Here is a 13,856-nt window from a genome sequence, read left to right on the forward strand (position 1 = left end):
CCCGGCGCCAGGTCTGGTCGCGGTCATAGAAGTGGTCTTGTACTTGGGCATTGTCCAGGAGTGGAAGCTTGCGGACCTGCTCGGTCACTGTGCCTAGCGAGATCGTGGCGGGGACATGGCCCAGCGCGAAGACACGGTTCAAGGGAATCCCGTGCCGTTGGGCCCACTTGCGCACCTCGAGCGCCGAGGGCACCGACATGATGTGGGTTGGTTGCACAATAGAGACAACAAAAAAAATGTGGGGGCACCCCAGGTCTAAGATCTCAGCAGCGCCTCCAAATGTAGCCCTTTTTGTGAACGCCTGAACTAAGGGACTACGGTGCATAAACCTGTGGCTTCAGGAGCTCTGAGCCTCCGCATATTGGGAGCCTGGGGGTATACCTTTATCACTTGTGGTGCAGCGCCTCCACTTACCCAGGATCCCCATTATAGAGATTATACCCTGAGCAAGAACCTAACAACAGCAGTATGCAACAGCAACCTTTTTATATCACACATGAATAACAAATGATATGCAGACTTATCATATAACATTTACATACACACACACAACGTGGCTCGGCCACACCTTATTAGGGATAATGTCCTGTACATAGGTGGCTCTGCCCCTCTCCTTAGGAGTATGTCTCATAACCAGTAAAGTATGGTACCATATGCATGCTCTCAGGAAACCCAATTAGTTAGTGGGAGGCGGGATCAGCGCCTGGTGACCGGTGTAGGTGCACTTGTAGATAAGGATACCTTCCGGTCACTACGATGACCTTGACACTCCACATGGGGTCCTGGTGTTAATCCAGCCTTGCGCCGTCTCTCCCTTCTGCAGCACCGTCAGATGGGAAATCCAAGATGGCGGCCGCAGCTCCGCAGATAACCCTCACTAAAGGGAAACGTCCCTGACGACTATGGGCGTCCTTACAAATACAGCACCCTACGATGGCAGGGAAAATACTCCTGGGGCTGTGGGCATACCCTACCTAAGCAGACGGGTCACTGACCCTCTGCTCTCGCACACGAGGTTCCGCCAACCTCCTCCTTCACCTCCCTCGCTGCTCTGACCCACCGCCCACACGCATCTGGTTCCTGCATACACAGTCTCGCATCCCATTGGTCCTCAGCCTCAGCTGACCTTCTCACAGTCAGAGTTCATAGTTCAAACCCCCTCCAAGTCTCTACTTATGATTACCCTTCGCGCGCTTCCCTCGCGCATGCGCAGCCCAACTGGTACGCAGTAACTTCGCTGACAAACAGGGACAATATGGCGCTGCCTATGTAATTGACAGCGCGGAACCTTTAATATATATGCACATCCTTACATTTATATATATATATGGTTACCAGTGCCTCTGTTTATTCTATATTGGTTACTAGGTTGGTCTCATATGATGTTTCAGTTGTGGAGGTCAAGTGGACCCCACTAGACACCTAGCCCGTACCTGATAATAGCCATATCATTCATGGACTTTCTACTGTCATCCAGTATTATTTACATATATTGTAGAGGAATTCTAACCAATTTGGATGCATCACATCTATCCTACTCTTTACTATAAATGACAATGTCATCTAGGTAGGCTGCGGCATAAGCCCTATGGGGTTTCAGCACCTTATCCATGAGTTTCTGAAATGTGGCTGGGGCTCCATGCAGTCCAAATGGCATTGTCACAAACTGGTATAAACCCATGGGAGTGGCAAAGGCTGTTTTGGACTTGGACTTTTCCTCTAAGTATCCTTTTGTTAAGTCCAGCGTGAATATATATTCCGCGTTACCAAGGGCATCAATTAACTCATCCACCCTTGGCATCGGATATGCGTCAAACTTGGATACCGCATTGACCTTTCGGAGGGCCACACAAAATCTTACCTTCCTATCGGGTTTAGGGACCATAACTAGTGGACTATGAAAAGAAAAAAGAACAACATACAGTACCTTGAAACTAGCACTCTGGGTACAGAAAAAGTACACAACATATATTTATTAAGCATTATCTCATATATAAAAAAATCACAATATAAAGAACACATAAAAACATGGTGATTGTCTATAAAGACCCACAAAGAACTAAAAAGACCAAAGTTTAGACAACAAGAACCTGAACTGCAACCTAACCGTGTGTTAAAAATAATACAGGAGCAAAATAAACAGGCCTAGCTCCTCTTTGGAACGCTGACTATACAGTGTTTAGTCTATTAGCAAGTTGGAGGGCTAAGCCCCTTACCAACAACAATACTTGAGTCAGACATAGGCACGTTTTACTTTCAGGCCTCCTGGCTGGATAAGAGCAGGGTGCTCTTCACAGTGGTCCAGGGTGTCTCACTGGATCAGAATTTGAGTGCCTTCTGCAGGGTGGTCTCTCTTGTGCGGTCCAGATGTAGTAGCCTGGATCAGAGAGTCCCATGCAGTGAGCTCTGTATGCTTTCTATAAGTCTGTAACGTGGCAGCTGAGGAGGCTAAGAATAGTGAAGTTCCTATGACGACAGAAGAAAAAGAATAACGTAGGAGGGAAATTGGAAAAATACTGATTTTTAACAATCTGACTGTCTTCAAATCGGTGAGACTCAGAGAATATCATTGAGAGTTGATATGTATGTTTTTTATGAGCCCCTAACTAATTTACAGGTATAACAAAAGTAAAACTAGTTGCATCTTCTATGACATTTTCTAATCTGCTCTCCATGGTTTCTTGCCAATGTTACAAAGTGGTGAGGAAAATACACAGACGGGTTAAGTCAAGTAGTCCTTATCAGCTGTCTATTTCTGTGTTTCTTTGCTTGTATTATAAATGTCGAGAATTCGATCTCCCCTAGAAAAAGTACCAGGAACATTATGACATAGCTACTACATCATGGCGCCCCTGGAGTGCCAGACCCTATGACATAGCAGCTTTGTCTAGAGAGCACCCAAAGGGTTAAATTTGGGTTTTGGTTGCATTATTTGGTCAAAGTACAGTATGAAAAGCTTGCCCACCATGCCAAGGTAGCCCAAATCAGGCAAGACCTAACTTGTAACTGGGGGTGAGTCTGGATGCATTTACATATAAAAATATGCAGACTGAAAACATCAGGCTATTGTACAGTATGCTGTAGTTTGATACATTAATAGGGAAAATGCAGTTATTTTCTCAATTCTCTTTTCTTTATATTATCAGGATAATTGATGGTCGGGACCTAATGCCTTTGCTGAAAAACCAGACTTCTCAGTCAGAGCATGAGTTTTTGTTTCACTACTGTGGGATGGATTTGCATGCTGTGCGCTGGCACCAAAAAGAGAGTAAGTATGACAATTGTCACTTGTTATTAAACTCATAGTTTTCCTATGTCATGGCAAACAGAAGTACAGTAGAATCTGAAAAAAAACTTGGAATACCTGTAGTTATGGCAAACCGAGTACACATTATATAGCATTTACTGATTCAAGAGCACCAATCTACAGCAATTATGCGAAGAGCAAAAATGCCTTTAAGTCTATGCTTATATCACTGTTGCAAGGTATGATAAAATATTTTGCTATCAGTGACAGTCAGTTGTTATTGGACTGTGTTTACAATTATAAAACATGCAAAAGACCAAAGAGGGAATAAGGACTCAAAAAGATAAAATGTTATTTAAATTGGTGTAGCCCTGTGTAAAATTGGGTTACATGCCTTTCTCATTCTGTGCAGTAATTCCTGTTAAGAGGGAAGGTTTGCCAGAAGTTATCATGAGGATTGGCCTCACCCCCTTGTGATGTGTAAGGTGTAGCAAAGGAAGTGACAGCATGCTCTGTGTCCACTATTAGTGACACAGGGGTGGGCCTTCTGGAAGCTATATAATACGTATCACTTCCTAAAGTTAGAGTGTGTCAGATCAGATCCAGACAGTGTAAGTGTCTGGTGCAAGAGCTGTGAGTCTGTGCAGCTCAAGTGACAGTAGTTGCAGAGTGACAAGCTGACCCCACACTGTGTCCAGGGCTCTGGCACAGCTGGTGGCCCTCCCTTAGGGGAGAGGTGGCAGAAATATCCCTGTCTCTATTACAGAGTCAGGAGGGAATTTCGTTGAGGTGTGCAGCTATATGATGTGCGGCTAAGTACCGGCCGCTATGATGGGCAGTCTGCCATGCATGATGCAAATAAAGATGCCCTTGATTCAAAGACCCTTCTTGCCTGTGACTGGAGTTAATCAGGAAGAAGATGCACCCAGGAGTTCTCTTCCAGAGACTCCTCCCTGCTATCGTGGGGATCTGGAAGGGATGGTGGCGCTGTACCAACTGTGAGTAGAACTCAGCACTACCTCACACGCCTGTCATGGTGAAATCCCCACCACTAACGAGCGGGAGACTCAGGAGTTCTGTGAGCCAGCAGAACTGTGGGCAGATTCAGACCATAGGGACCCATATGAGATTGGGTAGGATCGAACCGTTACATTTTTGGAGGCGCTGCTGAGAGCATCAGGACAGGCTTTTGCTAGGCTGACTAGGAAACAGGGAATGTACAGTATGCTGCTAGGAAGTGCTGTGGAATGGACGGGAGCCTAGGAGTAGTCAGGGGTAGGAAGTCTGCTTGAAAGGTACAACCTAGGGCATTGAATGGAGTAAAGTAGGTCTGGAGACAGGGCTATAGCTGTCCTAGTCACCTTGAGGCAGCTAGTCGTAGGATGCCTTAGGGGGTAGCCTGGTTAACATGGGTCAGGAACTCCTGGGAGGGTCTGTGCTAGGTGTTGCCAACAGTAGGTGACGCCCTAAGTACTGCATGGAGAAGCCAGAGTACTCTAGCCAGTAACCAGACTATTAACCACAGAGCACATACTGGAGGAAATTGTGTACAGCATACAGAGACAGTGAGCCTAGCCTGAGGTAGTGCATACATGAGTGAGACACACATGAGATACATGTAGAGGTGCACAGGCATACTTTATTGCATCAAAATGGCAGCTGCCCAGCAGGAGAGGAGCACCATGTGCGATTACAGCAGAAGTGAAAAGATGGCGATTGCAAGTAATGATGTCCCGCGCGGTGCGGAGAGTCCAAGATGGTGGCTCGCGCCTGATGGAGAAAGCGCACGTGGTGTGTGTACCACAGAGGAACAAACTACAGAAGTCACTTGCTAGTTTGCTGTGGAGTGGCGCTAAAGCAGTGGCTGCGACGTTCTTTTCCTGCCTAGGTTCCCGGGGTGCCACCCTGGAGGATAGTTGTGAGGACATTGTAATTATGTGCGGAAATAATGGAGTATCTGATTGCCAGACGGTGATCACTAAGCAAGTAACCCCTGCTGCTAATGGGATCCAAAATGGCGGCTCCCGCTTCCCAGGAGACCGCGTGGGCTGTGTGCAGAAGAGACTTTTGCAAAAACTTGGCTGGGAGAGGCGCAAAAGAAAGAACCCCACCCTGCTGGAGGAAGTGGCGCGAAAGCTGTGGCCGCGCCTTCCTGGACTGTAACAGACTCAGAGCCGATTCTGGGTCATGATGTGAAGCTGTGGGACCCTCCTCTAATCACTACCAGAGGGAGGGATCCTTGCATCTGCGAATGGAGAACAGAGCTGACTGAAGGAGGAGCTGGATGTGCGCTTCCTGCCCCTCAGTTGCGAAGAGCTGGTGAGCAAGAGAGACTGATGTGCCATGTGTCTCCCTTGCCAAACACCACTACCAATTGTGCCATGGACATTGCCATACACCCCTACCAACTGCCAGGAGGCTTCCTGGTAGTGAAGGCAGGTGGAAAAGAGACCCTGCGGTGCCTGTGCATGCAGTGCAGGTTACCCGGCGGAGAAGCCAGCACCACCGCAAGATGCCCGCAATGTAGTATACATTACTTGTGGGCCATGGAGTCGTTCGTGCCTGGGCACACCGCGGAGGCGGGAGGAGAAATAGCCACGCTGACGACTGGAGCCTCGCCTAGAGTGAAGAAGGAGAAGGTCGATCCTGGAGAATGGGGATCGCTGATATTGACGGTTCCTGACCAGAGTGAAGATGGGGCCTGCTACCGTAGCGAGAACCCGGAACCTCGCTGTCGGTCCCCTGCGGAGGTACCCTTACCGGCATCGGAGTCTGCCTCGTTGAACGACGAGCAGGGAAGTCCTACGTCGGTGGTGATGTGCCTACCAGCGGGCCACTACAGCGGTGCTGAAAACAAAGACAAGCGACTTACCGGTGATCCTGAGGAGCTGAGCCTCGACAGTCCCCGACAACCTGCGCTTGTGTGGCCGGAGCAGCGGACGAGTCCCACGGACGTGGCGACTCTCAGCGTGTCGGGAGAAGAGGACCTCATCGCAAGCCAGCGGAGTGGTGAGATAGCCTCTTACCTCCCACAGGCTCCGATGGAGGCAGCCGAGGAGAAAGGCCCTGCCAAGGCCCCAGCGGAGCTGAGGAGCGAACCATCGTATCCGGTGCCGGATGTTGAAATGGAGGAAGAGGTTCCGGTGGGGGACCCCACCCAAGATGGTGCCTCATCCCGCGAGGTCGATGACGTCACTTCTGGTGGCCGCAGCGGAGCCGACCGGAAGCAGCCGTCGCCGCCGATGTTAAGCACCAGCCTGTCCAAAGAAGATATGGACAGATACCGGGAGGCAGTGAAGAGTCGGGAAACCAGAAGACAGGTGAGCCTGATCCACCCAGCGTTGCCACGGGCCGCGGCATCGCCAAATTGCGGATCATAATCCCGCAGCGTAAGAACACTTCCCTCTGCCCAAGGCCACTGCCCAAACGCCTGCCCCTGTCACGTCTTCCTCTGGGTCCCAATCAAGCCAAGTCTGGTCTGGGGAGTCCCAGGACACGTCGGAAGAAAGGACTGGGTTGGCCATGGACTGGGGTGAATGCTTTTCTTCTGATGAGGGGTCGGGGAGGGAAATGCTATTACACCTCCGAAAATGAATCCTACCGTTTATAATAGTTTTGTAAGGGGAAGGCCTAAGCGATATGTGTCAGCTTCCAGGTCAACTAATACATCAGGTGTCTCTTCTGGGGGAGAGACTGAGGGGAGTCAAACCACAGTATCAGTGAAGGAGCAGTCTGTGGAGCAGAGCACCAAGTGGTGGGCTCCCATGTATGAAGGATACGTAGTCTGGTTAGATCGCACCCGCTTTGTACTAATGCGGGGTGAGGTGGTTGACCACTGGTGGGAAGTGGGCGAGTACACAGAGGAGGAACGCCAGGAAGAGTTAGTCAGGTGATGGTACGAAATTCAGAATGGACTAGTTACCCCCAGGGGATCCTCTATACTGTATGATGTAGTTGCCCCTGAAGAGCCCCTGTCTTGGGTCCTGCCAGGTAAAGCAGGCAATAAGAAACTGATTAGAATCAGCAGAGCTGAGAGGGCCATAGTTGCGCGCTACAAGCAGTCACATGGATTAGAGTACCCCTATGTCCCAGAACCACCTCTGATGCAGGAAATAGAGGACAATAGAGATACTTGGTTAAGGGAGGCCGTGGAGGACTACATCAAGTCCAAATCCAGCCACTCAGAGCATAGAACAGAGGCTAGGATCTGTTATCTGATGAGAGTATGGAGTGTTGGGCGCAACATCTATATGCATAAGATGGAGTACAGGCCAGAGAACGGGCAGCCTAGATCCTATAGCATATCAGTGCTTGATGCTAATTGGAGGGAGGTAAAGAAGCCTGATCCCAGACATTACTACTGAGGCTTAGATTCTCCTAAGGAGTAGTCCATAAAGTGTAATTCTGGATGCCATAATGTCTTATGTTGATTATGTACAGTGTGGGAAGATGTATTCCTGTATTGATATTATTGTTTTTGTGTCTTTTGCAGTGCCATCTGAAGGAAGGTTCCGCAAATTTAGGTCCAAGCGGGCACGTTGGATTCCACCAGGGGGAGATTGTAGCCCTGTGTAAAATTGGGTTACATGCCTTTCTCATTCTGTGCAGTAATTCCTGTTAAGAGGGCAGGTTTGCCAGAAGTTATCGTGAGGATTGGCCTCACCCCCTTGTGATGTGTAAGGTGTAGCAAAGGAAGTGACAGCATGCTCTGTGTCCACTATTAGTGACACAGGGGTGGGCCTTCTGGAAGCTATATAATACGCATCACTTCCTAAAGTTAGAGTGTGTCAGATCAGATCCAGACAGTTCAAGTGTCTGGTGCAAGAGCTTTGAGTCTGTGCAGCTGAAGTGTCAGTAGAGTGACAAGCTGACCCCAACTGTGTCCAGGGCTCTGGCAAAGCTGGTGGCCCTCCCTTAGGGGAGGAAATATCCCTGTCTCTATTACAGAGTCAGGAGGGAACTTCCTTGAGATGTGCAGCTATATGATGTGCGGCTAAGTACCGGCCGCTATGATAGGCAGTCTGCCATGCATGATGCAAATAAAGATGCCCTTGATTCAAAGACCCTTCTTGCCTGTGACTGGAGTTAATCAGGAAGAAGATGCACCCAGGAGTTCTCTTCCAGAGACTCCTCCCTGCTAGCGTGGGGATCTGGAAGGGATGGAGGTGCTGTACCAACTGTGAGTAGAACTCAGCACTACCTCACACGCCTGTCATGGTGAAATCTCCACCACTAACGAGCGGGAGACTCAGGAGTCCTGTGAGCCAGCACGTGCACCACACTACACTGACATGTAACTGTGGGCAGATTCAGACCATAGGGGCCCATATGAGATTGGGTAGGGGTCGAACCTTACATTGGGTTATAAAAATATCTAAGATTTTGTGAACTTTAGACCAAATTGTAGAAAAACAATAGTAAGAAAAAGGACACAGATGTCCCTCAGCGATCCTCCCCCTCTACAGGGTAATACCAAACTTCTCATAACAGTTAAGGCAGTTCATGAATATATTTGGTGCAATTCTATTAACACAGTCCTTATCCTCCCCAAAAATGAAGAAAAATATGAAAAATATGAAGAAAAATGTCACAAAGGTAGTCAACAATAAATGATTTGTCAGTAGTGTCACTTATCAAAATAAAGTCTCACTATTCTTGACGACATGGTGTTGCGAAACGTGTTAGGAATATTGCACTGGGGTTATGCACTTTATGTAAACCCTTTTTTTCTACCACTAACTAACTTTAATACGGATTTAATAAATGTTGTATTTTAAGAACCCGTAATGCTCTTGAACATATTGCTGCTGAACTTTGCTGACAAAGGGAGGTTCGAGAAGCATTGTGACTTCATTTCCTTGATGCCCCCAGGATTTATTCATGCTGCATTAATACTATATGATGTAATGTACCGGTTACGTATAGACATTTATTTTGGGGGCGCTAATAGTGTATAGTGATGCTCTGAGTGTGCATCAAAACCCTTACTCAGCAAAAGGATAATGTAACACATACTTTCAGAGACCCAAATGGGAGGACAGAGAAAGTGATCTTCCACACAAACATGGGGCTTATATATTATAATATTATTGAACTACATGTACATGCCATTTTTTTTCCAGGTGGGGCCATTTGGAAGGCTCATTACATGAGTCCAGTCTTTTATCCAGAAGGTGCAGTGGGATGTTACAACATACAAATCTGTGCATGTGAAGGGGAACATGTAGCACGCCATGATCCTCCATTGTTATTTGACCTCTCTGTAGATGCTTCTGAATCCAATCCACTTCAGCCTTATTCTGAGCCACAGTATAAGGCAGTTATTAGTCGGATAGAACTGGCTGTGGCAGAACATCGGAAGACTATTAGTACAGTGCCACAGCAGCTCTCTCTCTCAAACATTGTCTGGAAGCCATGGTTACAGCCATGCTGTGGAACTTTCCCATTTTGCTGGTGTGACAAAGAAGGCAATGATGAAACTTCAATTATATGATTAAGTATATTTCACTTCTCTGTATCCCATTATGAGTATAACTGAATGATCCACTCCAAACCTGTTTTCTGCAGAAGGTGATGGGACATGGGCATGTCATTGCTTCCTTAAATCTTCTCTTTTATTATACCCTGATTATGTTACCATTGTATTGAGATGAAATGAAAAGATTGGGTTTTTTAAAGCGGCCTGATATTGTGAGTAGTAAGGTAGATAGCTAATTATATGATATTCACCAGTAATTGTGTGCATTATTTACTAAGCAGTGCTATTCCATAAGGCGCTGGAAGAGAAGTTACAACCCGTTCGCTTAATGGGCTGTTTGGTTTCATCCGGGGTGCTATGATGTACAGTAGTACCATTACGAAAATATGGTTAAATGCCTGTGGAACTCCTAATTGAAACCTCCAGTTTTGTTACCATCCAATCTTTCATTCAATAAAGAATTGAGACAATTGCCTTGGTGACGTATACATACATGAAAGAGAAAAGTGTCAAATGTACTATTTTACAGCCTCCAATCCCTGATCAAATTAATGGTTGACCTAAAAAATAACTTTAAAAAAATGCTTTTAAACAAGCACAAAACATACATCATGTTATTCATATAAAAAAAGTTTTTTTTTTTAATTAATATTGTGCTATTAATTGCACCCTGTGTATTTGCTGTACAAGACTTCTGTAGAGGTGGATGTGATGTGTATTATATGGGTGAATGGGCTGAACTATTACAGTAGGGGTTTTGGTGTAATGGTGTCCTCAAATTAACAAAGAGAAAAAGTGATCATGCTTACTTACAGTATGTAATACCATTTTCAATATCAATTTTGTCACAATATCATACTTTTTAAATAATGCATTTTATACATAAGGATTTAGGAAGTCATTGCTTTTGGTATTTTTAAAGCAGTAATCTGCCTTACTTTTTTTTCCATTCGTTTTCTTTACAGAACTTGAGCTAGAGGGTTTCCAGAGTTGAACTGCATTACTTTTAGCTCTGGGGACATCCAGTTCCAAAGATACTTACCAACCTAGTTGCCAGAGATTTCTCCCCCATTCAGAATGTCAAAAAGGCCCCAAAACTGTCTTTAGTACCGAGGGCAAATAGGAAGTTACAGGTTCCTATTGAACAATTCCAACAGTCATCTTTGGGTATCCAGGAAGAACACAAACAACTAATATGTTAAGTACTGTTTTGTGGAAACCGAGGGTTCCAGAAGCTAAAATTAGCGCAGTTCAACTTCGGAGGACCCCGTTCAAATTCTTTAAAAGAATATATGAAAAATTGGGAAGGGTTGTTGCTTTAAACATTACATGAAATAATTCTTGATACAGTAGTTAAGGCTTCCTTCTTCATCCCTTTTATTACCATACACTGTAGATAATTTACCATATGTGTATGGCTTTGTACAGTAAGTAATTATTTGAGAAACTGAAATTAGAGCCCAGTTTGTTTTCAATTAAAAAGAATTGAACATTCCAATGAGTTCATCCCCTGCTATATAATATTGGTCCATCCAACATTGCACAAACTTCCCATTGTGAGAAACCATTGTGCAGAAACAAATTAAACATTCATTGTAGATTTTTAAGACTCATTTCTATCTCACACTGTAACTCAGTTCAATTACATTTTAAAGATGTTGTAAATCCAGTAACATTTCACCGGATATATCAAAGAAAATAATATCTATTCCTGTCAATAGGATTTTTCGTTTTGGGAAATTTGATGCTATTACACTGGCGACACACTTTATTCGAGCTCGGCTAGTCCCACGAATTCGAGTATACTCGGGTGTTTTGAGGTTTGTGACTGTTTTCTGCCCGAGTGCATTGCGTTATTTTCCAGGCAGGGATTGAAGCATTTTATTCCCGCTGGCTGCAATACTGCACAGTATATATATATATATATATATATATATATATATATATATACTGCATTACAATTCATGAATTTATGCCATCTGGTAGACACGCAAAGCATTGCAGCCTATTAAATCCTAATCATTATCATTTAACAGATCAGCCGCCCATCAGCCAGGCATGAACCATGGCTGGGAAGGCAAACGCAACGGGGCTTGTCAGAGGTGAGGAGCGGCGCATTCCAGGTATCTGCCAGGTACATACTGGGTATTTGCTCGAATAAAGTGTGTCGCAGCAGTACATGCATCACTTTGTGGTCTAGTTATGAAACCAACAGAATGATAAATAACACCCAATACCTGTATAGTTGTGCTAATTAGGGAAACTGCTTTAGGTAGCATAATAGAGTTATCAAAGTACAGCAATTAGTAAGTGTTTATTTCTTTGATAAAGAATGCTTGCTAAAACTTCAGTTTGTGGCTGAACTACAAACAAAAGGAATGTATGTAAATATTGGCCATATCTGGCGGGGAAATGGTTTCTATTTCACATCCTTAATAAACAATGTGGTCTGTTTTCACACACACCGTCCTCCTCCCGCCCCCCCCTCCATGCCCCCAGTCACAGGGGAGAGGTAGAGGAGAGGTAGAGGCGGTGGTCTTAGTTCTATTTTTTATTAGTTGTTTGTTTGTATATGTATGTGTGTAAATATAATTATGCGTGTATGTGTGTGTATGTATATATATACCGTAAATATGTGAAGAGAAAAGTTCCGATCGGGTTGACTGTCGAGCAAGGTATTCAAATAAAGATGAAAATATTTTTCAAAGGATTCACTTCCTGGCTGTATATGTCTCAATTGGGTGCTCCGTTCTCCGACTAGATAATCCAAAAGGACCTTAAAAATTACAAAAACAAAAGACACAGCGCACCAGATGTGTGAATAGTAGATGGTGTAATATACTGTAAAAACCACACAACATATACATGAACTTACATTTATGAAAATAAAAGTGGATTCCATGACGTCCAAGTGAGAGCTGAAAGTCCAAATTATGTCATTTTGTTTGGACCCGGTGCACCAGGTCCCTGGACAGACTGCTCGCAGCACCTTGGGGCCGTAGATGCCACAAAAAAAAACAGTTTATCAGCTGATCCACTGCTGGGGCGTTTCAACTGGAGAGCCACGCAATGCTCTGGTGCCGGCGAACAGCATTTTCCATCCCCCTAGCAGCTGTACTGGTCACCAGCTGATCGCGGGCTTTGCGTCTCTGCATAATGATGCGCATACACTCTGCTGTCAAAGCTCGTGAGCCGGACCACCGAACAGTAAGCGGCTCAGCAGCTGTGATGACACTTAAGTAATAACATGCAAAGAACAAAGTGACGACCTCTATGCATTTCCACACTCGCATTCTTCTTCAGGGGGTAACGTCACTGGCGTCAGGACTTTTGTATTTATATCAATTGAATGTAATTGACCAATTTGTTAGAGCTATGGTGAGCTGCAGCATGTTCAACACCTCACACGTTGTAATACAGCGGCCATTGGGCATTCCCGACCTCCATCATGTACAGTTGTGTGAAAAAGAAACACCCTCTTTTGAATTTTATGGTTTTACATATCAGGACATAATAACAATCCATAGCAGGTCTTAAAATTAGGTAAATACAACCTCAGATGAACAACAACACATGACATACTGTATTACATCGTGTCATGATTTATTTAACAAAAATAAAGCCAAAATGGGTCCAACCCTCATGGATTGAATTTCAGGGGGATCAGAACTTCTTGCATCTCATTGGAGGGGGGGGAGGTAACAGAATCCAGGATCTTGTTAGCCGGGAGAACCTTCTGGATTCATAGATTAAAATCTATGGTTCTGAAAGGTCTCAATGTAGCTATCGATGTCAGAGGTTGTTTTTTTAGTTTAATAATTATATTATTGCTGTCATTTTATGATTGCTATGATTTTAATTATGTTGCTCGTTCTCCTCTTTTTCTCTCCACTATGGTCTGAGAGCATTTTAGATTAGAGTAGTTTTTTAACATTCATTGTTATGTGTTTTAATAGTATTTTCACTGTATTTTATATTATATAAATTATCTTTATCGTTAGTCATCTGTGTGTGTTATTCTGATAACTCTCTCCTGGGCTATGTTCATATGTATTTTATTTTTCTGTATGTATTTTATTATACAGGATCTTTTTTTGTATGCACAACAATAGAAAAAGAAACCCCTATAAT

General features: G+C 44.8%; 1 protein-coding gene across 3 annotated transcripts in view; it reads left to right on the forward strand.

The window, feature by feature from the left end:
* The window catches only part of LOC142491671 (arylsulfatase D-like), a 61,812-nt gene extending 51,613 nt beyond the window's left edge, over positions 1 to 10,199 (forward strand). For 2 of the 3 annotated variants that reach the window (XM_075594582.1, XM_075594581.1), the window contains 2 exons: positions 3,147 to 3,268; positions 9,370 to 10,199. In XM_075594582.1, coding sequence (XP_075450697.1) covers positions 3,147 to 3,268; positions 9,370 to 9,740 — 493 coding nt within the window. In that variant the 3' untranslated portion in view covers positions 9,741 to 10,199. Of the gene's footprint in view, positions 1 to 3,146; positions 3,269 to 7,739; positions 8,427 to 9,369 lie in introns of all 3 variants that reach the window. The other variant, XR_012800446.1, reaches the window with a different exon arrangement.
* The last annotated feature ends 3,657 nt before the right edge of the window (positions 10,200 to 13,856 follow it).

This window comes from Ascaphus truei, chromosome 3 (assembly GCF_040206685.1).
Source record: "Ascaphus truei isolate aAscTru1 chromosome 3, aAscTru1.hap1, whole genome shotgun sequence".
Classification (NCBI taxonomy): domain Eukaryota; kingdom Metazoa; phylum Chordata; class Amphibia; order Anura; family Ascaphidae; genus Ascaphus; species Ascaphus truei.